Here is a 25,394-nt window from a genome sequence, read left to right on the forward strand (position 1 = left end):
TGTTTTACAGGTGAAAGGTCTAAGCAGAGCGAGTGCAGCATTTAGACAGTTGCAATTTATTCTTTTTTTTTTTTTTAATCAGGTTCTTTGGTTCAGGACATTCAATTTGAAATAATAAAAAAACACACTACATTAACTCTCTGAGCACTAGGTTATTATCAGTGATGATCCTGACTCTAACCATGTTTTATCAAATTTGTAACTTGTTGTTGCTACTTTTTGTGTGTCTCCAAGTACAGGGTTAGGGTTTCGCCTATTGTCATCAAACCAGATGACTTACAGTGCCAGATGGTCCCTTTGAGTAGGTTGTTTTTAAGATTAACTGTAAATATTACGTAAAAAAAAAAAAGAGAGAAGTTGAACGATTTAATGACTCTGGTGTTTGTCAGTCCACAGTAAAGCTGCTGATTGCTGTTCTTCATAGATGCCCTGCAATGTTACCGAACAGTAACATTGATGAACCTCAGAAACATGTGGCACAGTTTGAATTTGCAACAGAACATCTGTTCTCTTCAACATGTTTTCTTCAACACTTCTGGGATTCATTGTTCTAAAGCAAGATGCCCACACATCCCAACACAACAAAGGGACTATCAGGTCCTGAGGACCATCGCTGGAGCAATCAGAAAACACAAGCAATCCAAACAGTGACAAATGACCATCTGCAGGCATCCTGACCTCAGCAAGAGCCTGGCAGGTATCGGTCAACCTCGAACAGCAGCTGAAGTTCCCTGATCACCCTGCAACCAGACGTTTTTGTCTGGTTTCATCTGTCTGAATCAGATGAGCAATCCGTGTTTCTGGAGCTTGTGCAAAGCTGCTGAAAGAAAGCTCTCCAAGGACACTGGACTGATCACCAGCTGTGAGTAGACAGGATGGTGAGCCAGGTGTCTGCTGGTGGAAACTGGGTGCAGGGGTTTTATGGTCCATTCTCATGGCCTTCAGAAGTTTGGGCATTAAAGTAGAGAGGAAGATGTCTCCAGACAGATGTTTGGACACAAACCCAAGTTTGGATGAAAGAAGTCACTGTGTCCCAACACCATATTATGGAACAAGTGCATTATATGAGGTTGGGTGATTCAACAGGATACAGGAGAACCTCAAGAACCAAACATGTTAATCAACAAAATTGTTAAATAAAAAAAAAAGAAGAGGAAGATAAGATGTTCAGCAAGCACTAGGACGCTTCATGCAGAATGTCTGTTTTACACACTAGCTCCACTACCAGGATCTGAATTGGCAGTTCTTCTAGGCTAAACGCCTTGCTGTCATGTAGACAAACCAAGCTCAGAAAACAGACACTAAAGCCTCTTCATGATTTTATATTTTTTGTATATTTGTATATATCTGTACAAACATTTTTGTCATCTGATGTGTTCATCAGACAGTGAATGTTAGAAAGAAAGCACTCAGGTTTTGTCAATGGATTTTGGGAGGTGTTTTAATAATAAAAATTTAAAAATAAACCTTTAGAGGCTGACTTATCTGTTTTCAAACATCCAGACCTGAACTTTGACAACGGCATTGCCCAGTGGATGAGTGTATGAAAATTCAAATGAGCAGGTGCATTCAGATGGAACAGTCTTTAACCCACCAAAGTCCATCCATTTGCATTTGAGCTAGTCTGCCTCCTACGTGCTGTACCCAGCAGCACCCTCACCTAAACCAAACAGAGTGGTATCTCTGCTGTGTGAGAAAGGGCAACTTCAGGATGATGTCCTGACTTCATTCACCTGACGCTGAGTTTACGTGCCAAAACAACTTATGTTTGATCAGCGACGAAAGCAGGAAATTAAAGTGCCTACAAGCACATATTGATGATCATTAGATCATGCCTATGTCAAAATGTTTTTTAAATAGCTTAGTTCAAGTATCTGATTTCATGTTGCACAATCAAAAGAAAACAGATGGACTCTACTGTTGGAAAAAACTGCAGGGAGAGTAAAACCACTCTGCTGACCCACGTGAGTTAGCTTTCAGCAGGACTGTTTTACACAGTGCTGCTTTAAAGCATCATGACTAACATAGGTATATATAACAAAAACATTTGGTCATAATTCAGTGTTGCGTAGGGTCTGTGTGACAGCGTTTCTTCATCGAAGTCTTCTTTTACTTCAAAAAGAATAAACACGGCTGATGTAGGATATACAGCAGTTTTTAATGAAAACAATTTTTTACAGGAATAAAATAAGAGAAATGTTGCATAATATAATTTGCATATTCACATCATAATAAACAATTTTCGTTAAAAAAAAGAAGCTGACAAGGGTTCTCTAAAGCAGGAAGACTGGAATATAAAGGGAGACATCTTTCACATTCATCTCTGAGCGCACTTCAAACATTTCCATTCAAGGTCAACCGTGAAGGATTTGAATGAAGAGGGCTGGCTAAATGTATCGAAGCTGAACCGTGTGCGTCACCAGTTTTTCCTTCCCACTTTCAAACCTGAATGCGCTTTTAAAATATATTTGGCGAAAATTGACAAATAACACATATAACACTCCACCAAACTATGTTTTGTAGTTATCTCAAATATATGAGATGCTTAAAAAGAAAAAGAAGAAGCCCTGTGTGTAGTAGTTTGGGTGAACCGCTCCTTTAAACATTTAATTTACTTCACTGTTTGCATGACATTGATGTTCATGGAAATGGGCTCTTTTGTTGAAAGCAAATAGTCAACATTTATTCCAAGAATGCACACACACTCAAACACAAACACACTCACCATTTAAACAGTGCATCCCAGTTTAATTCATACCAGTGTTGCAACTACAGGCCCCCGAATGTAAAGTCTACCAAGCCTTAAGTGCTGAGAAAAGCAGCATCTGATCAGTTCAATATTGCACCCTGATGACATCATGGGACAGGAAGTTGAGAACAGCTGATTTGATGTAGAAGAGTCAGACAGCCATCATTAACACAGATTTGACACACAAGAACTGAAGTAAGTTACTGAGCTGTGAGATCAGTTACTGCATAGAAAACACACACACACACACACACACACACACACACACACACACACACACACACACACACACACACACACACACACACACACACACACACACACACACAATAAACTGTTTGTTTGTTACTGGAAGACTGAGAGGCTTCAAGTTCTTCAGGAAGAGGCAGGAAGACATTTAAAATACTGACCACTTGAAAACACAGAAAATTCAATATTGACGATGACGATTTCCAAATGTGAGGGTTACTGACTTTTTCTGCTCGTGTTTCTCTTTCTGATACAGTCTTTTAGCTGTGAGGCCTGGTGTGCTTTTTTCTTGCCATGGCAACAAAAGTATTTACATAAAAACAGCGTAGTGACATTCACACCAATGCTGTAAATGTGCTCGTGTTAGCTATTGATCATTTCTAAATGTGCTAAATTTCTAATTAAGTATATGAAACCAGAGATAACCTCCAAAAACCAAAGAGAAAGAAACCATCCTTTAATAAGCACTACTGTTTCAAGCAGTGAGGGAGGCAGAAGAATATTTGAAACACTAGAAAATCATTGGTCAGGTCTAACAAAGCCAAAGTCAAGAGGCAACTCATGCTGCTGAGAGTTTAAAAAGAAGACTAACACATAGAGTCAGTAGGTGTTAACACCCAATGCAATATGAGGATAGGTTTGAAGCAGTAGAGCCATTGCAGTCCTGGAAGGAGCTCTGGGGCTGTGAGCAGGGCATGCTGGACTTCCTTATGTGTGCTGTGACTAACCTCTTTCCAATCCCAAGCAGCTTTATTGCCTGAGACAAGGAAAAGGATGCATCCTGCAAGCGGTGTCAGCCAGGCTCATGCAGCCTGAGCAACATCTTAACTGGATGTCAAAAAGCGCCGTAGGTGGTGGGATGATAAGGTCCTCACAGACACCACAAACAGACTTCCAGAGGGTCAAAGCTAGTTTTCCACTGTCCTCCACTTCTGACTTCAAGCTTCTGACTGACAGAAAAGAATTCAGACCTCATAAAGAAGCTTAAAGAGGTAGTAGGGATCACACTCTAACCTATCTAGATGTACAAAAACTTCCCATGAACTGCAACAAGCCAGGTTCCAGTGTCTGGTTGTTGAGGCCATTTCCAAAGTATAGTGTGCGTCCTCATTTCTAGACTAAAGTCAGCTGCTGTGGGCAACATCCATGTGGAATTTCCTACAAAAGACTAACTTCAAGGTCAAAGGACTAAAGAAAGCCAATGAGGAGCTACAGCAGCCAAGACTAGCTCAAGAAGGTGAAGCTATGGAAGAGTTCCCAACAAAGCATAGAGGACACAGACAATGCTGCCACCAGGCTATCATGTGAAGGCCACCACATGCTGCGCTTCTGATGTTTACATCACCCAATAACCCTGTAGAAGAAATTAATGTAAAGTTTTAAGAAAATGAGCACATTTATCCAGTAGTAGACCACTTTTACCATTAAAGGATGGGTTCACATTTCCTCAAGTCTACTGTAACACAGAAATCACATGTCTGTGAGGCATTGCTCAGTGTCGTTGATAATGTTGTCCGTACTGGCTGCAAATAAAATATGAACCCATCCTTCAACTCCAAAGTCATTAAGACTGACACCAGTGTTAATCTGACCAATCACATGCTGCCTTTTACCTGAGCGGGCACGTGTTCCTCAGGTAGACCTGTCTGCACAGTATCTGACTGCTTTCCTGTGACATCGCGTTACATCAGAGTATTTGTTATACAGTTTGATGAGGAGACACCATGACATCATTAATAACATTAACATTTTCTCTGGTTTCCAGTGCAACTGTGAAAACAATAACCTGAAGGTTAAAAGTGCTAAAAGAAGCTATCTGCTAGCAGTACACCAGACTGACAGCCAAAAGTCCTGCTACTGCCCTCTAGAGGCTCCAGTGCTCAGTGTGTTGGACAGAAAAACAAACATATTAAAGCATTAAAAGTTCATCTGGGACCCTGTGAACAGTTTGTGTGATAATGCTTGCTCAAAGGCCCTCTAAAAGGCTTTTTCCCACATCCTTCAACCACGTCTCCTTAAAGCTTCATCACATGACCTGAATGACTGAAACGGAAAATTGAATTAAATTAAACAAAAAAAAATCGATTAATGCTTACATAAATCAGCAAATGCGACAGCACCGTAGCACCCAGACATTACAACAACATAATTTAAATGTAGGAAACATACACAAGATGAAAAGTGTACTTTAAATTGATCATTTTTTCATCGAGCCTCAAAGCTTTGCACCAAAACAAGATAAATAACCACCCCGTCAACAAAGAAAAAAGAAAACATACGAACGTCATTCTGAATGTTGTTCTTCTTTGTTTATCAGGCAGCACAGAAATTCAGCAACAGTTAGTTTAACCTCCTAGGACCTGGCGTCCACATATGTGGACATCACATTTTGGCTTATTTAGACCAAAATATTCAATTTTGGTGTACAGGGGCCTGATATCCACTTATGAGGACATTATACTGCCAATGGTCTATCGAAATTTTAAATGAATATCCTCATATGTGGCTCTCATTTTTCTTAGAAACAAAAATCAGGTAAAAAAAAATAAAAATCTGGTAATTCTTTGTTTTTACATTCATCGGGTCCCAATCAGCCCAAATATCAAAGAGAAATTAAAAATGCATGTCGTGGAAGAGTTCGGGTCTTAGGAGGTTAAAGACAGGATTTGACTATTGTTACTCATTAAAACTGAATAAGTAACGAAGCACGTAGAACAAGTTAAAGCCAAAAAAACAGGCCCCTCTGTGTATCACATATTAAGCAAGCCGGGGTAAAGTCGTGTTTTTACTCAAGGTTTTGTGGCCAAAAAAACATTTTAGCTCTTCTGGATGGCATAATTTTCACTTTCCTGTTGTTCTCGGAAGACTGGATAAATATCCTGCGATGCTGGCGTGTATTCACACACTCAGTGGGTTTGACAACACAGATTTTTCTCTGCTCCTAGATCAAGTCTATTTTTATTATCCTGAGTAACAGAGCTGGACTATAAAGAACAAGTGAAAAACACAAAAACACACCTCACTTCACCCAAAGCTCTGAGATGTAGCTGGAGGTTCAGAAAACAGCCAAGAAGTGGACCTTTGAGTGATGATGAAAAAAGGTAATATGAAGGCCAAAGAAAGCTTTAAAAGCTAATGGGTTCATCGTGCACCTTGAGATAACCATCCCTGGACCAGAGTGCTAAATGGACCAAAAGTCTTAATTTAAGCAGTTATTGAAAAATCAAGAAAAAGCTTTAGGTAAATATATACAACACACAATGTAAAATAAATAATTAGAGCACAAAAATAACCAGAGAAGCATTAATTAAAGCTGTAGGTAAAAGTTTGTTTTATCGATTGAGAGTCCGTGAGCTTATTTGCAGGTTGTGGAAAGTTCTAGTAATGTTTTAAAACGTCTCTCCAACTCTTCAGCTTTCAGAAAAGTTCTGCTCAGATGCTTCAAACTCCAGAAAGTTCAGTGACAACAGGAAGGTTCAATAAAACAAAAGAATCAGACAGAAGGCCCTTTTCTCCATCCAGAGTCCAAAATCATTTTTCAACAGGCAGCGGAGACAGGTGGACAGGACACGGGGACACTAGTCACACATTAGTCACACAGAAAGCAGAAAACAGTCGGAGACAATGATGAGCAAAACCTTTGGATAACCATTAACGGTTATGTGACAATGTTGATCCGAGAAGCTGTCTGGTTTAAACTGCTTTTCATGTTTCCACTAAAGAATATATCTGCTTTAGTGCAACTTGGTGAAGCTGTAGCCGCCACTGAGGACACAGAGCAGGATGTGCTGTAGTGCTGTGTCAGGTCATGTCACCAGTTGCAGATGTTTTACACTTTTTAAGGATTTTAAAGCTGATTTTAGTATTTACGTAGCTCACGTGTATCAAAATGTAATTGTTTTGGGACAAAAAACAGAAACATTTTACAAATTGAATTGCATACTTGCCTGGCAGTTTGGATGCAGGGAGATATTAGAACTGAACAACAGGTGAATAAAAAGCTATTTTATTTATTTCTGCTCTTTTTTAAGGAGAAAAGTGAAATTTTTGGTCAAGTTTTTATACATCAGTAACCAAATAATAAGGTTTTAATGACATCACTAAACAGATCAGTAGGTCAAACACTCGCAGAGGCTGAAAACAGGCCGCCTGTTCAACCAAACAGTTCACACCACCGTGTCCCCACTAATAAATAAAACCATGTAGGTTTTATTGTAAACCATGTAGGTTTCGGAGCTGCACAACAGGACGTCTAACTGTTTTTAGAGTGTTTCATGTGATTTGTTGACAATAAGTACAAAATGCTGTGTACTCCATCCAACTTTTTTTTTTTACTTTCTTCAGGAATTATGTATATGTGAAACACGAGAGTAGCGTCTGAGTGAGGGCACGCTGACAGCTGCAGTAGTGTTAGGTCACGATAGACGACGTCTGCTGAGTTTCTGACGTCTTATTTGTGCTGCTAAGCTCCTCGAGCAGGTGACAGAACAGCTCCTCCAATCCTCTTCAAACTCTGAGGGAGAACCCGAGCTGGGATCTCGAGCAAAATGTTCCCATCAGCTTTAGTGTCTGGCCTCATCAAAACGTCCAAACTTCCTCAAAACCTACCCCCCAAAAAATCAGTAACAGCACTGTTACCTGTGTTGGTAAGAGTTTGGGAGCAGGTTCTGGGTTGTCTTTAGATTCAGTGTCTTGTCAGCTCTGACAAATCAAAATACATTAAAAGCCTATTTTTTTGGCCAATGCAGGCTGCTAAAAACGGATATTTGTTCTCGACTTGGCTTTCTCTAAGGTGGGCCCTGTGTTTTAGATTTTGCAGGTCTCTACGGTCACTTAGTGCTTTCTAAACAATGTTGAGCAACTTCAGTATTTTTTGGTTTCCAGGAACTTCACATGTCTCAATGAAAGAACTCTTTTGTTATTTTTTATTCTGTTTTTTCGTTCATCCAGGTTCAGGTTATTTAAACGTACATCCCCTCTTCTGGTCGGCAAGAGGCAGTTCACAGTTCACAACTTTCTTAGTGGGGAGGTTGCAGGTTTGAATCCCTGCAGTCTTAATGCGATGTCTCCCATGTCCCCGTAGTGGCAACAAAAAGCATGTCAAAGTTCGCTGGTATGACTTCCCGCTTCTGCTGGCATCAGTACGGCGTGAAGAGAATCGATCCTTGGCTCGCTCTGATTGGTCCAGGTGCTGGACGGAGGAAGGAGGCTGTGAAAAGGGGGGAAGAGGCCGGAGGGCGAGGGTGGATAGAGATCGCAGGTGTGAGGGGGGAGGACGTGGGTGTGAGGAGGGGGGAAGAGGACAGAGAGGATGGAGGGAGTGATAGAGAGGGGGTGAGCGGAGTAGATGGTGGAGCAAAAGGAGTGGAGAGGAATGAAGGTGAGAGCGCAGGCTTCACCAGCTCCTTCTGAGCAAACATGGAGAAGAGAGGAGGAGAGGAAACAAAGAGACATCGATGAAAAAAAACAGAATGAAGACAAAAGTAAATAATAATACTTAATTAGAGGAAGGGAGGTAAAGAGACACTCACAGTGAGTGAGCCGCGCTGCTGTTTGTTGTAAGGACTGTACTTGGGTTTGCTGGGTTTTCCTGCCACTCTGTCCTTGTGCCTCCTGCTGGAGATGTGCTGCAACAACAACAAACACTGTCACAGTGAAAGCAAATCTGAGGGCAGACAAGACCAACAGCAACCGAGACTATAAACTGCACAAGAACAGAAGAACCTGAATGAAATTAAGGATCAAGATTTCACAATGATTCACAAACTAAAAGCAACCAAGTATGTAGTTCACTAGTGTAAGTTCATTTGTCATTTCAGGTAAAGAGTTGTTAAACACATTAGTCGGATAATGTACAGCAAAAGGCCTTTCCAGGGGTTAAAAACCAAAATAAAATGAATAAACATTAATTTCCAGTTGTAACTGTGAGAAGACTGTTTTTACTTTAAACTTTAAACATAAACTGAAACTACATTAAAGGTACAGTATGTGAAATCTCACCACTAGGGTGTGCAGCTTAGAGTCAGTTGAGTTCGACTTTCTTATCCCTCACAATTTAAGTGCATTATCCTAGCTACGGTGGCCACTGCATGACAAAACTCTGGCCACAGTTCATCTGTAGTGAGTGTAGGCTGTCAGTCCACTGTTTACCTCAGATGTCAATATGTGTCTATTTACTCTGCAGGACGCTGTAAAACCTTGTGAAAGGAGTCCAATATGACGACGATCACTTCTGTGACAGCAATGCTGAGGTGAATTGCTGGTTTTACTGAACCTTAGTATTGTGTAGCAAATATTTGAGTGTATATGAACAGTCTGACAATCCTGTAGCTGCCTTCCTTTAGATATTTGTGAACCTGCTGCGAGTTTCTACCTGTTTAAGCTGGATCTCAGAGTTGACATGGACATCACAGATCTGGCAGTGGAAGGTTTTGTTCTGCAGGCCGGAGCCCTTCAGTCCCGAGCTGCTGCCGTTCTTCAGCTTTGCTCCAGGCCGAGGGTAGGCTTTGATCGGCCCAGCGCCACTACGAGCCTCCAGCATTGTTTTATGTTTTGATCCTGAAAGCAAAGGAAAACAAACTCAGGAAACACGAAAGGTAAAAATATCTTTAAATATGGGTCTGTTGTTTTAATTCCATCAAAATAAAACCTGTACACATCGTCTGCTTTTACACTGATCTTTATCTTCATGGTTACAAAAGCTTTCTATAAAAATCAACCAGAAAAGACTTGCCAAGGATAAATATTCATGTGTGATTATCATAATGTGGAAACAGAAGTGCAGAAACTCTGCTGAAAGCTCTCCCTGTTGATGTATTCCAGGATTTCCACAAATCCTTTTGGCCATATTGGATTATGAACAAGTTTAATAAGTTTAAGGCTTGTGTGTGTTTCATGCATGAAGCACAGCATTTGTTTTTTGAATATCTTTTAATGTCACAGGAGTAAAAGTAGATACCAAAGATCTCCAAGCAGGGGCAGCACAGAGCCGCTGAGGGAGATTAAGGGACACCTTCCTTCCACCTTTCAGTGTCATTAATCCAAATTCTCCTCTTTCTAAATGTGTTTATAGCTATATAGCTAAATGTATATACCCTGGTATGTTTCTGTGAGGAAGTAAAATAACTACCAGCAATTGAACTGTCCACCTAATTTATAGATTCAGAGATATGAAGAGTGAAAAAAACAGCATATGTTCGAGTGAGCTTCCCGCAGCTTTCAAAAGAAAACTTGGTTTTATGTGAATCTCTTTTGGGGGTTTTTGGGTCCGACTTAAAGTAAACACAGGACAAGGCCTCGTGGGAACTGCATTTGTAATCTCCATCCAGGAAAATTCTCCGGTTGACTTAATCACTTGATTGCTGGTATTTACAGATGGTAACATTAGTTGAAGCGCTATGCTGAGATGCACAACAGACATATTTTGTATTATTTTAGTTTAATCACCTGATGCTTACTCTATTTTAGCACTGTAAATAAGAAGCACAACCGCTCAGCCGATATTGTAGTTGGACCTGTCCTCACTGATTTACAGCCATGGTAAAAAGACACTCTGTCAATTCAAGGGTTTCACATATCAGGAGATAATAAACATGAGCTGACACTTGGCAGGTCTTGAAATTAGGTAAATAAAACCACAGATGAGTTACAACATGTCACATGTTACACAATATCAACATTTATTTAACAAAAACGAAGCCGAAATGCAAACAAAGTCAAAAATATGTCCATCTTTAATACTTCCACGGGAATTAAGACGATGAGTAACAAAATGCTCAGGAGGAAAGAGATTACCATCAGGGACTATCAGCCCATCAATCCGGGAAGAACTATAAGGATATTTACCAAACAATGTGAAATCTCCCATCGTACGCTGAGAGATTTTATTCAGGATTGGGCATTCCAGCAAATCCAGCCCAAGGTCAGACTGTGCAATGCTCAAAGAAACCAAGAGCCAAGAGACTCTACAGGCCACTTTTGTACATATTTCCTGTACTGTGCTAAAGATGAATCAATCCTTCTGTCCTTTAACTTCAATTTAAATTTCAGCAACTTAACATTCACCAGAACCGACAATTTTCATACATTCAATATTTTGTAAATGAAGGTGTAACAAAGAACTAGATGCCACAGAAGCTTTTGTTTTTGCATGCTAATGCTAATGCATATCATATAAAATCAAAGGTGCATATCTCTCCTCACCTGCATTATGCGCCTCCAGCTGAGAGAGCGAGTTGACCGCGACTTTACAAAGAGAACAATACAGCAGCTTTTTCGCCTTCTCCTCTTCTGACTCCACTGAAGGTGAAGCATCCTGGGAGGGTGCAGGTGGAAGGGGAGCAGGGCAAGACAAGGTGGTGACAGGAGCGGGAGCGGAAGCGGAAGACACTTTGGAAGAAGAGGATGACGAAGAGGAAGAGAGGCCTGGAGCTGGGAGTCCCGATGGGGGGCTGGATGGAGGAGGCTCACTGCCTGCTCTACTAGAAGAGGGGGAGGAGGAAGAGAGAGGGGAGGTAGAGGGGAGGAGGAAAGATTTGACAGGAGACGGAGTGTCTGCGGTTCTGGATAAGAAATCTGAAGGGAGAAGAGTAGAAGGAAAATGAAACAATATCTGAAAAAAACATCAGCAGTAACATAATTCACATCAGTGTTATTACTGGATAAAAATGAACCTGTGTGTTGATTAGTGCTGCTGTTAGCTGAGACAAGAGGGACGGGGACAGCTGAGACAAGAGGGGCGGGGCCAGCAGGATTACAGACGCTCCCATTGGTTTCTGCAGAATTTGACAGCTTAGCCTTGGCTTTGTTCTCCTGAGACTTGAGCTTCTTTGCGTGACGACTTCCTCTGTAATGAGCCTCAGCCTGAGACTGAGATGTAGAAATAGAAAAGTTTAAGTTTTGTATTTGAGCCATTCAGCATCCTCCAAAATAAAACCGATGTGAAAGGGCCAGAGACTGCAGTCAGTGACTGGAAAAGCCACTTCAGAGCAGCTATAACAATGAACCCTGTACATTGCTTTATAAGGTGCTCACCTTACAGAAGACATAAACATGTTTACAGCATACAAAAAGTTTGGTCTCTATGGCTAATCTCCCTTTAGTAATTCAGGGTAGTTGTTGAACCATAGAAGGCATAGAAAAGCATGCTAGCAAAGCTGCAGCAGCACAGCAGCTCTGGAGCTGCAGGCATTCATGCACGCTATAGGACACCTGTGTTTTGGAAAAGCTCAGAGCACAATCGCTGGAATTACACACATCAAAACAAGGACAATAGGCTTGAAGCATGAAAATACATTTATGTTTTATTTACAGACCTACATATAGCACACATTAAATCCAGGCCTCTGTGTACACAGCCGGACTGATTAAAACAGGACTTTACATATAATGTTAAATGCACAGGAGATGGACCTGAGGCCACTTTTGGGCTGGCGATGCGTGAAAAATGTGCAGCCCCCTCGTTCTCTGAATAAAGCCGGAGCATCTGTGCAGCAGGAAGGTTAACAAGAAATTGCCATAGCTATTTTTTTCATCATGCTCAGCTTTTCCCAACAGTGAAACATCATCCAGTAACGTGGCGTTTTGGCCAATCAGATGAATGCGAGTCCTCGTTTTCTGGGTATTCACACTGCAACAGGAAGGGTAATGTTTCTTTCCAGGCCTAGAGAGACTGCAATTTCCTTCTTCCAGAGTCCCATGGAGGGAGCATCCATACTCTTCCAACATAGCGCAATGGCTCTTCTGGCTTGAAGTAGTCCATAGTCCAGTAATTTGGTTTTTTTCCCGATTGCTTAAATTCCCTTGGATATATTCCAAGTACATAGAGTTTTCCTTTTAAAGGGATTTTTACCTTAAACACTTCAGACAGATATTTGATAACATCTTTCCAAAAGTCCTGGATTTTAGGACACTCCCATAGACAATGAAGAAGAGTTCCTTTTTCAACTAAACATTTAGTACAGATGTCCGGAATATCATTGGACACATGATGAAGCTTGACAGGTGTTATATAGGTTCTCATGAGCCATTTATATTGCAGTAGTTTAAAGCGTGTGTTTATTGTTTGTTTTTGTGCTTTTAAGCAAGCCTGGTTCCAGTCATTTTCATCTATGTCCTCTTGGATCTCCCTTCTCCAAGCATCCAGTTTATCTGCTGCTGAGTCTTTTGAGGAAAGCATCAGTAAATTATAACATATAGAGAGAAAACCTTTCCCTTTTGTATTCTTAATGCATGCCTCCTCTATTTTTGTCAATGGTGGAAGTTCAGCAATCCTTTGCAGTTTTGATGACAAATAGTTTTTCAATTGTAAATATTTAAAAAAATGCTTTGGGGGTATTAAATATTTTTTACACAACTGATCAAATGTGAGCAGCATGCCATCTGCATATAGGTCTTTAATTTTTTGAATGCCTTTATTTTTCCATATTTTAAATCCTCCATCACTTTTACCTGGCGTGAACTTTTCATTTCCCCAAATAGGGGTAAATTGCGAAAGCGATGGAGGATCGCCCACATATTTATGAGCTGCATGCCAAATTATAATTGTATTTTTCAAGAAAGGGTTCCTTGTATTTTTTTCTTAATGTCTTAGTGTCTGAAGAATATAGAAAAGTGTGTAAGGGAAGATCTGGAACAGATTTTTGCTCGATGTCAACCCAGGCTGGAGGTGTTGTTGGGCAGCCATATAATACCATCTGAGGTTGGGGACTTGGAGACCTCCTCTTTCATAGGGCAAGTAAAGTAGTTGTAAGCGGAGCCTTGCCTCCTTATTATTCCAAATAAATTGGTTAAATAGTTTGTTTAAACTGTCAAAAAATGAAGTTGGTAGAGGCAACGGAAGTGTTTGGAAGTATTATAAAAGTTTGGGTAAAATTGTCATTTTTAGGATATTTATCCAGCCTATCATAGATACAGGCAGGTTTGTCCAGCGGTTTAGCATTTCCGTGACCTCTTCTACAAGGGGATCATAATTTATTGAGGTTATGTCCTTGATGCTTGGGGCGATCCTAATGCCTAAATATTTAAAGCCTGTTGTAGTTGTTTTAAATGGGGTGGCCACCACAGGGCTTCTTCTTTCTTCTTCATTAAGAAACATTAATTCTGATTTAGAATTTTTAATTTTGTTTCCTGAAAATTCTCCAAATGTTTTTATTAATGTTACTAAATTAGGGTTACTATCTTTCAGATTAGTCAAAAAATATATATAATATCATCTGCAAATAAAGAAATTAGATGGTCTCTTCCTCCAATTCTTATCCCTGATATTCCTGCATTTGCTCTCACAGCTATGGCCAGAGGTTCTATTGCTAACACAAAGAGAATTGGTGACAGAGGGCAGCCCTGCCTGGTTGATCGCTGTAAATTAAAGGGTTTTGATACGTTATTATTAGTTAAAACTTGTGCTGTTGGATGTGTATACAATAATCGGATCCATTTCAGGAATGTTTCACCTAGTCCATATCTGGGGAGCACTTGTAAGAGATAATTCCATTCTATTCTATCGAAGGCTTTGCACGCATCTAGTGATAGCAGCGCAGTGTCCTCCCTATTGTTTTTCTCATAAAGTACATTGAGGACACGTCTTATATTATGATAGCCTTGTTGATCGTCTGTTATCAAATTAGGCACATATTTATCTAGTCTTCTAGAGAGTGCTTTACACAAAATCTTCGTATCACATCCCATAAGACTAATTCCCCTATAAGAGGTCACGCTCCTCTCTTACTTCTCTGAGCCGTGATTCCTGTTTTCATGTTCACTCATGAATAATTTCACCAGCTCATGAATAAGTGATGTTTGACTGGCATGTTCCTAATGAGGCAGCTCGTTCCCGCACAGCAGTCGTCTGTGAATGGGCAGAGTGTCGTTTACACAGATCTGTGTCATTAGGGTGTGGAAGGGGAGGTGTTACACCTGAGCTTACGCACCTGTTCTTTTCCAGGAGCACCTCACAAAATTATACAAAAAAAAAGAAAAGAAAAGACTTCATCGCTCTAGTGGTAGGACCCTCCTTTTCAGCAAGACTAACTATAAACTACTTGAGAATAAACTTTCATCCACAGTAACGCCAGTGAAAATTTAAAAGTCAGACAATAAACGGCAGTTTTTTGTTATTGTTCATTTTCAGGATCAGATCCCATAAAAACGCAGGACTGAAATGCGGTCGTTAACAGCAAGCTCAGATTAGCTTGCATGGCAAATGTTAATTTTAGATGTGCTGAATTATATTTATGATTGGAAAACTAATTCAGTTACACAGGCTTTAGGTGCTAATGAGCAAACATTTCTAAGATACAGTACTAACATTTTCTAGCAAACGTGTAAATGTATTAATAGGCAAACACTTCATTTATATTTATATCTTGTATATCGACCAGAAACAAAACACACACACACACACACACACACACACACACACACACACACACACACACACACACACACACACACACACACACACACACTTACATCAGAGTTGAACCTCAACTGGCAGACAGTACAGGAGATGACCTGTTTCCTTTTAGGTACCATGGTAACACCAAAGGTGTGGTTGATGACAGCCTTCTGCACCGGGTCCATCTGAGTGAGACACACAGAGGTCAGAGGTCACGAGCTTGTTTCAACCCGAGTACTGATGACACCATGAAAGATTTTTTTGTTCGATCTATTTGACCTGCAGCTATGACACACGCTCACCTGTCGCTACCACACACACCTACCGTGTTGAAGTTTGGGAAAAGTCCAACTGGTGACGTTGTCTCAACAGGAAACGGCAGAAAGGGTTTCATCATGACTGAGGGACCAGTGGCACCTATGAGACCTGGCAACGCTCCGCCCACTGCACCACTCCCACTTCCTGGGAACAGACACGGAGTTTAAATAATTGATTTCTAATACCTTTGTTTTCACACACTTCAAACAAACAGCAACAACACAAAGGTTTGCAGGGCAGAGTTTCTGCTTTAAGGATGAAGCTGAAACTTATATTGACCCAAATTTCACTTCAGAGTTGCTACAGTCACACCACAATGCGAAAATAAGGATATACTTATATTTTTCCATACTGAAAACATCTAGAAATGAATCCAGAAAAAAACCCTGGTTGACTCGTATTCACGCTACATAAAACGGGTGAGCCATTTTATGATGTTATGGATTTAGTTTGGTCCCTTTTGGCTAAAAATATTGGCCATTATTGAGTTTTAATAATGATTCCTCAGCTGTTTTGTCATTAGTCTGTTGACACTTTATGAAGGTGAAATTAAATTACATTTATTAATACATTTAAGAACTTTTATCCAAAAATTTGTTGAATAATGATTTCATAAATAGCCTTTTGTCAAATTAACCATCTGTAAGGATCAGGAAATATATCTAAAGCTGTGCCTGTTAAAGAGAAAGACACACTTCTTGGCATATTCTCTGAAGAGCAAACAAAGGGAGCTCATCTTTGATATCTCTGGAGTTACGACCTGGAAACCTGAGCAGCAGATCTGCTTAACAGTACCTAACATATGGAGCTGCAGCTGCTCGGGGCAGAGAGAGGCAATAATACAGAAAGACAAAGCGAAGAGAGGGCGAACGATTGGCTCACATAATGAGTCCACGTGTCCAGCTGCCACTCGGCCAGAAAGATGTGTAAACTTTCAAAAGGCAGGAAGTACACTAACTGAGCTCACGCAGAATCCAAGCTGACCACATCACACTATACACAACTATTACAAAACATTTCTTCAACAAACAAAACTTGAGTACTCTAAATCTGCCATGAATTATTAGCAGTGGATTATTTGGAGGGCGGTTACATGTGAGCAATTTTAGGAAAACAGTTGAAGATGTTTGAATCCACCTGCTGCTGCTAGTTCATGCTAGTTACCTGATGCAAGCATATTATTCTGTGTATGTTTAAAGTTACAGCATGTCAAAGCCCTGCAGTGAAATCTTTTGTAACAACAGTGTGTGGGTGGAAACACTGATGCCATCTGAATCAGGCCTGATGAAGGAGGGGGAGGCGGTGGAAGAAGAGGAGTAGGAGGAGGTTTCTGGTCATGTTGGTTTAGTGCATATGTCCAGTGTAATGTAATGAAGGTAAACCTGATTATATCCCATTTTAAATAACAGTCTGGCCAACTCTTTATGACTTCTAATGCATCCATGTGAGTACTATAACCCATTTACATCCACTCTACATGAACTCTAATTGTACCATTATAAAAGATTAGAAATAAAATATAGAAATACAACTCTACTTTAAGACCTATTATAATCTATTCTGATGAGCTGTAACTGACTGTGATCCACAACACATTAAACCAGTCACAATGTATTAATCTTATTCAGAACAAACCAACAAAAAATTCACTATAGCTCCACCCAGACTTTAAATACTGTGTGTGTGTGTGTGTGTGTGTGTGTGTGTGTGTGTGTGTGTGTGTGTGTGTGTGTGTGTGTGTGTGTAACATTAGGCTAGCTGTAGAAGAGCTGTGTGCCAGGCTGCTGACTCTCTAAGTTTATCCTCATATAGCAGCACTGTGAGTCAGTGTCTGTATTTATAACTACAGCTGATTATTAAGTTCAGAACAACATGAGACGGTGTTGTAATCGAATGTGAAGGTGGGCAGATACGGCTCAGATCACGATCTGGATCCGGGGGGTTATTTATGATAGTAAATACACATTAGTGTCTATTTTTAAATGTGGCCTATTGTGTCAGCTTGGTGGATCGGTTACAAAAAAGAAGTCCTGCAGACCGTCATTACTACAACAACCAAAATATTTGTTAACCTACTGCGTCATACTGGAGCTCCTTCAGATGCGCCGCTATAATGCCTTCAGAGCTTGTTTAAGCACCACTGAGACCACCTTGGTGATAAGTTCAGCCAATTTAAAAAGCCTATTAACATGTAATAAAGCCACAATGTTAAGGTTACCTAAAAATCACTCAGGAGAACCACTGGAGCCTCTTCAAACACCACCGATGCCACGTGAAAAAATGCTTGAGAAACTTTTTTTTTTTAAAGACAAAAACAAGCTGAACCACAGAAGCCACTTCAAGAAAGCCTAAGCATTCTTCCTCCTCAACCTCAACCAGCACCTTTCTCTTTTCAGTGATCTCATTAGCATTAAACTCTATTTTTACTTGATTTTTTGTTTTTTTGAGGTGTGACATCTCCTGAATTCTGGGACAATAGAGATCTTGCAGTCCTCTAGTAATATTAAAGAAATGGTGAAACTCCCTAAAGGACAACAGAAACCTCTTTATGACCTCCCTGAAACTACTCAAGGATGGCTTAACCTTCTTCAAGGACCCTTTTGACATCCTGGAGGACTTTTTGAGGACCCTTTAAGCCTTTACAAATCCTGTATCTTAAGCTGGCTGACTATTTTGCTAGCCTTAATGTTTCCTGATGCAAATATATGTTGGCTTTATGTTGTGACTGTACCTGCTGAATTCAATTACTTGTTAGCCTCTGGTGTAGACCACTCGTGATAGGTATGAATTGAAGATATTTTTCAGTATGTGTGAGTATGATGAACAGAGTGTTGAGAGAGTGGTCTTAATTCTGTCCTTCTGTCCTCTGAGATCTGGTTACAACACACACACAGTAACCCTTCTCCCTTACACTAAGTTGCTGTTCTAAGAAGCTGCTAAAAATACTGATCTAAACATCTGCTACTGCACTCCCATGGAAACACTTGATAAACCAGCATGAAAACTGGCCAACAGCAAACTAATGAGCCAGTCAGCTTTATTTCAGGCTGTTGGTGATTTGTCAAAAGATCCCCGAGATGCGGTACTAGCTGTAAACAAACACGCAAAAAGTTTTCTTACAAGATTCTTTAAATAAACTATTTCCATTCGCAGCGTGCAACTTTGCAAAGTGGGACAAGCAACAAAAAGCTGACAAGTTGAGACGCTTCAAACTGGAGCTGGCAGGTTTGCACCTGTCTCATAATAACACTGACCAATTTAGACTGGCGCCTAATATAAAATTGACTGATGGAAAGTCACTTAGTCACTTAGTCTGACACTGAAATTGTAACCAGAGAAATCATGAGATAAAGAGAAATAGAAATCTATGAGGGAATTTTGTAACATTTCTGCCCCTGTGACCAAAACGTCCAATCAACAGTTGAACTGGGGAACATTGGAGCCAATCGTGTTGCTGCACTGATGCATGTGCACAGCAAAGGTTCAGAACTGTTTAAACTCTGTGGTGGCAGGATAGATATGCTCCCTGTGGTGGTTAGATATGCTTGCCATTTGCAGCAAAGACATTGTTTTTCTTGGCTGACCATATTCAGAATTTAAATTAGCACGGCATTTGTTGAACGCTTCAGCCATAAAGATGGACCGTGTTGGCACTGAGAACTGAGCTTCAAATTAAGTCATAATGTCTTGTAGCTGTGTATATGATATCTTGCAATGTTTTCTAACCTGATTTGGCTGGCGTCTCAGTAGATGCAACTTTTATGTCCCAGTAAATACGAAAATTAAAGATATGATTCTCTGGCCTTTAAAAATAACTACCCAAATAACGCCCCAGAGGTGTGACCAAAATGGCTGTCAAATGGCAAATACTGAATTGCCAAGACTTACACAGAAGACTTACCACCTACCACTTTGGAATGACCTAAAACTGGAACCTAACTAAGCAAATTAGAGTAGTCTAACACTAGAACTGGATCTGAGTGGATTAAACCAGTAAAAGTGGAATTGCCCAGTTTGGTTGAATACTTGAACCTACCAGCTAAATCCACTCCAGAAAGCACTCAAAGGTCATCTGCGCTTCTTGGTGAAATAGACTGTGATTTCTTGTAGGTATAGATGGAGAGCTAATTAATAACACTCAAGTCAGCCAGGGATACAGAGTGGGTCTCAATCACAAACAGCGTATATGCATATGTGTGTGTTCATGCATATAAGCTTTTGATGAAAACTAGTTGGTCTTATAAAATGTAAACACACCTCTTCAAACTTCTATGACTACTACAAATAGTAATAATGGTGGGAGGAAGAAAAAGAAGAAGAAAACGTGAGCAATGTGAGAAAAAAAGTAGTCTGTTACTCTATTTTTAATCTCAACTTTGATATCAAAATTCTTCTTTTTCTTCACTCGAGACACAATGAATGTCTCAGGTTAAACAATAATTAACAGTTATTTATTAATTTTATTCACAGTCTTGAGAAAACAGACGGCGTGCAGCTCATAATCTGTTGCTGCTGTTTCGTTTTCTTGAGCTGCTTTATCAGCTTTGAACTTCCCTCCTTTCTTCTCTACACCTTCAGCTACATGCCAGCTAGCTAGGTAGCAATTCTAGTGTCAAACTCTCTGCAAAGTGAGAAACAAAAGGAAGAAACAGCTCCAGTAAATCCATACTTACAGAGTATTATTGGCTTGAGGCCAAAGGACTCTGTGAATAATAAAATTGTAACTAAGCTAACAGGAAAGTCAGGAAGCTGAAACCACCCACACACTTCTGAAAGAAGCTGTTGTCATCAAAAATAAATCAAATATTCTGTGTGGGTACACTATGATTGGAGGGTGCTAGTGAGCTATGGTAGCTTCTTCTGTTCCACTCAAAGTTTAGAAATGTGCAGATCGCTCGTTATAGGTCAAAGGTGTACATTCAGGAATTCTCTTATCTTCTAATTAGAGCAATAGCACTGAAGTTACAAAATTCCTGCCTTAAATTCCTGTAGAAATCACACCATGTCAGAGCTCCAAACATTTTAAATGATCAAAGCGTCTCTCCTGGCGTGTCCTTTGCTGACATCAGCAGCTGCTGAGATTAAGCTGCCTATAAACTGATTCTGATCCTTTATTCATTTGTAGCATCCAGCTTCCTGCTGGTCAGCTGAGTTTCCCCGTACAGCAGTGAGATTTATGGCTCTGGCTGCAGTCAAGGTAATCTCTGGCATTCACACCTCTCACACACACATCCAAACACATATTTACGCTCGCAGTTAGTTCTGCTTGGAGGCTCACATGATAAAGACATGAGAAACAAAAACCTTGCACGGTGCTCTGCTGCACCAAGAGCTGCAGACTGCGGCTCCTGTAAGTGATCTGACCCGGGCAACTCTGTGCCCAGTGGGTATGGTTACTGAAAAATGTGGCTGATATTTAATCAGTCACATGCCCCTGGTGTATAAATCCAAATGGAGCGGCTGAGCTGCACACAACCTTTTGCTTACAGTAGCAGCATAAATTGATACACAGAGCATTTCTGGTGTTTGTAGCAGGTTAAAGACTGATTTATAGTGATTGAGAGTGTGGAAAGGAGCACTGCTGAGCCACTAATACGGAAGGATTTCTGTTTACAATTCTTTTCTTGTCAAAAAGAATTTTTTTCCCAATTCCTAAACATATATTTCAAAAAGATCTGTGCTTTTTTGTAGGACAAGTCAATCCCATTGTCACGTCCATTCAATTCCTGATGAATACTTGAATGTAAATACCAATACCAAATACCAATCAATTTCAAAAGGGCACAAGACATCAGAAAACAAACTGTACACACATCATTATGCACTGAAAGGTCAAAAATCCAACAGAAGAACAAGGCACATTTTTATAGGCTCATGCATTTTGGTGATTTTTTAAGGCTTATCAGATAAATAATATTGCTTAGCTGAGCAATTAACTACACTAACAGCCAGCCGAAGACATCTGTGCTCTAGTTTTGGCCAGTAAAGTTTTAGCAGTTTATTAGGATCTTAGCACTAAATAGCAGGTATCGGTGTCTGCGTGATGACAGCATACAGACAGTATACGGATGTAGTCTGCTAACCAAGATAGCGACAGTCAGACCCATCTGTGATATCACAGTGGCTATGTCTATCTTTTATTTACAGTCTAAGATTTGTATGACGGTCACTGGCATTTAGTTAGTTAGTCATTCTTAATGCAAACTTAGATGTCTTAGCTGTGACAACTTGACATTAGCGTGATAAAGACGTGATAAACCTATTATAAATGTGACAGAAGGATTACAGAGCAGCAGCATGAAGGCTGGCTCTGTGATTACTTACTTGTTCCTTAGTTCCTTACTTGTTTTTATTATAATTATTATACTAATAATTATTATTATTATTATTGTTATTATATTAACTGATGTAACAAAAGAACTTCTCAAATATGAGCTAAATAAAGAACGTTTTCTCTTACCTTATTTTAAACTGTGGTTGGTCTTCACATTAGCATTATCAAGGTTTATCAAGGTCTCAAAACTGCATTAGAAATAGTATCTGACAATAGTGGTATTGTTGAGACTAGACTAAGTAAAGCTTGGCTAATTTGACTTCATTATAAAGACAGCTCAGTGTTATCTTTGCAGTAAAGATTCCCCTGTGTCCATCATAGGTGTGTAATATCTATAGCCAAAAACAGACGCAAAGCCACTGTTAAAAAGACAAAAAAAAGTCCTAGATGCATTCGTCAGAGACAGAAGACAAACGGAAAAGGAATATAACATCGGAGAATCTGATTAAAGCTCGTGCTGTCTTCATCACTAATCTGGTGTTCCAGAAAATTCCTCGTCAACATCCATGAGGCTCTGTTCCTCGTGGATGTTGACGGGGAACAGAACCAGAAAATGCTCCTCTGGAAAAGAGAATTGTCTGTGATGTAATCTTCAGTATGTCTTTATCCACACTGTTAATGCAGCTTCACTCTACATATGATCATCCAGCTCAGAAGACTAAAGAGAAACATCTGGTGCTGTTAATCAGACCCTAAAGTTATTAGAATGGACGGAGCTAAAGTAACTCCACACTGCAGGATGTGATGAAGATGAAAGAGGAGGAGAGGATGTCAATGGAGATGGCCTTGAAGACCGAGATATTTATTTGAGATTTAAACCAACTGAAGGGTCCTACCTGAGCCAGGTGTCTTTTTTGGGGGTGGGTTTTTTATCTCAGTCCTGATGTTTTAGTTCCCACTTTTCTTCCTCTTCCTTCTGCATTTATTCAGTTTGACTCTACTTATCCGCGTTACACTGCTGTAGTCTTTTAACAAACATGCAAACAGCCAAACACACCCACCATGTACTCTGTGTGTGTGTGTGTGTGTTAGGGAGAGAGAGCGAGAAAGACAGAGAGAGGGAACGTATCAGGTGACTGGAACAAGAGTGGCATGTGTCATCGCTATCTGGACCCCCGAGCCTCAACGTCAGGTGTGTGTTTCTCTATGTGTGTGTGTTACTTCCTAATCCCTTGCTGCTATTTCCTCTAGAGACAAGTAACTCTATCCCTGGGGATGAGAGCGAGAGAGCGAGGGGGAGAGAGAAAGAAAAGACGACCACACACACTACTTACAGATTATACCGGAGGATTAAAGATTACATTACCCCGCTGCAGTCACTGCTGTGTGTGCGTGTGTGTGTGTGTGAGATAAGATCAGAGCAGTTGCCGGTTCACACGTCTACGGTTACCACGGGTATGTGCGTGTGTGTCTGCGTGAGTGTATATTACTCATGTTGTGTGGACATAAATCTTTTTACACAGTCACACTGAAATCACCCGCCTCCCCATCTGGTGACAAAAAGCAAGTCCCTTTGCTAACTTAAAATGGAATAAGGGCTTATGGCGTTTTTAGAAACTCAAATATTTTAGCTGCAGTAGCGCAAAAGAAACTGGGAATCTGCTGCCAGGCTATCGGCTACCTGTGCAGACACAGCGAAAGCTCATGTGACGACATCAAAATAACGACAGCAGCGGAAGCAATGAGTAAAAGTAACCATGTGTTTGATATGTTGTTATTTAGATAAAAGAAATGCTGGCTCATTCAAGTTTGGAGTGGGAAAGTTTTAGCGACGTTCCCAACAGAAATGGAAAATTCTGAGGGGAAAAAGCATCGCAGTTAAAGGATACCCCACCAGTGCAAAAATACTCAGGAGGCACAGCAGGTCCTCTACTTAGCAGAAGGTCAGTGGTTCGATCCTCCAGTCTGCACTTCAAAGTGTCCTTGGATAAGACGCTGAACTCCAAATTGCTCCCAAAGCATCCATCAGAGTTTGAGTATGTTTGTGGTAATTAGAAGGTGCTTAAAGGCATAGAATAAAGCAGCGCATTGATGCAGCTAGTAGGGCCTTCGGTGCTCAGTTACAGTAGAAAACCACTGAATACAGTTAGATCTGTAACTTCTTAGACAATAACACGACTTCTGCAATTTTGTTTCTGTGCACCAGTGAAGTGGCTTTATTTGTCTGATTACTTTTTTAGCCTTTGAAAACACGTCTACGTCTAAAAGTGGCTGTGATTCCTAAACAGTTACTGCGGTATTTTTGTTCAATTTACTAAATTAAAGCTGAAAGTAGCTGCCTGGTTTAAAAACCACTGTGGTGGTGTACAGATGTAAAATTACAGAAATGTGTCTTTGTCTAAAAAGTTAGCAACGTAGCTGTAAATACCAGCCCATTAATTCAAAACTCCATCATGGGCGTTGTGTCCTACCAGTCCCAACTGTTTATCATGTATATGTGTATATGTTGGTGACAGCCTGCACTGGAACAAATGATGTCCTGTTGAACAAACAATTTCTTGCGCTCATCTAACACAGGCATTCTACATAACAGACATTTTCATCTGAGGCAGTAGGCAAATACAGATTACTGATATTAAAGGATTTTATATTGTCTGTTCAATCAATATCTATTGGTTTGTTTGCAGCAGTTGTGACTTAATTTTGAAGCTGTTGGTAATTATGAAAACAATGAAGTCATAATGTTTTATGTTATGTTATGGTATGTATGTACCAACCATGACACACGACTTCTATATTTGCTTAGCAGCTATGAATGTCATCATTAGTAGCAGCCAGGGTTTCTGTCTCTGTGTTTGTTGGTTTTCTTATTTTGATAGTCTCTCATCCCATGTGTGTTACGTTCAGTTTTGCTTCCCTTGACTCATTAGTTGGATTCTGTTCAGCTGTGTTCCCCAGGCGTCTCCACTCTGCTCTTACCTCATGTGTATATTTAAGGTATGCGTTTCCTGTTTTCTGGGATGTTTTTTTCTCCCTGGTTCTGTTTCTTGTTGGATTACTTAGAAATTTTTTATTAGAGATCAGCCCGCAATAAAGGTTTGCTTTCAGTTCTACTCAGAAGTCCCGTATCCTGCATCCTTAGGTCCTAAACCTGCCTGCCCTGCTCCCCCACTTTCTACTCATGTGTCACTAAAGAGGTTCAGGTGAGCAGCCTACGAGTGGAGCCTCTATGTGCGGAGTTCCGCCTCAGGACATCCTTTACAGTACAGTATCCATCACCTGCTTCCCACTGCAGAAAACCCTGCAGCTGAAACCACTGCAGCTGCACATGAAGCCTGAAAGTATCAGGATATTAATACACCACTGATCCTTTTGGGAGGAGAACTCGTCTCACTACCTTCATCTGCATC

The 25,394-nt window shown here is 40.3% G+C and overlaps 1 protein-coding gene across 2 annotated transcripts in view; it reads right to left on the bottom strand.

Moving 5' to 3' along the window:
• Positions 1–7,268: 7,268 nt before the first annotated feature.
• Positions 7,269–25,394, bottom strand: part of znf385b (zinc finger protein 385B) — a 70,979-nt gene continuing 52,853 nt past the window's right edge. The window contains exons 6-12 of one of the 2 annotated variants that reach the window (XM_085383983.1): positions 15,718–15,854; positions 15,467–15,577; positions 11,671–11,866; positions 11,201–11,572; positions 9,372–9,556; positions 8,530–8,625; positions 7,269–8,403 (exon numbers count right to left, since the gene is read on the bottom strand). In XM_085383983.1, the coding sequence (XP_085240109.1) occupies positions 8,137–8,403; positions 8,530–8,625; positions 9,372–9,556; positions 11,201–11,572; positions 11,671–11,866; positions 15,467–15,577; positions 15,718–15,854 (1,364 nt within the window). In that variant the 3' untranslated portion in view covers positions 7,269–8,136. Of the gene's footprint in view, positions 8,407–8,529; positions 8,626–9,371; positions 9,557–11,200; positions 11,573–11,670; positions 11,867–15,466; positions 15,578–15,717; positions 15,855–25,394 lie in introns of both variants that reach the window. The other variant, XM_085383982.1, reaches the window with a different exon arrangement.

Source organism: Rhamphochromis longiceps, linkage group LG16, assembly GCF_057381845.1.
Source record: "Rhamphochromis longiceps isolate RC_006_pf linkage group LG16, R_longiceps_female_GT1.1, whole genome shotgun sequence".
NCBI lineage: Eukaryota > Metazoa > Chordata > Actinopteri > Cichliformes > Cichlidae > Rhamphochromis > Rhamphochromis longiceps.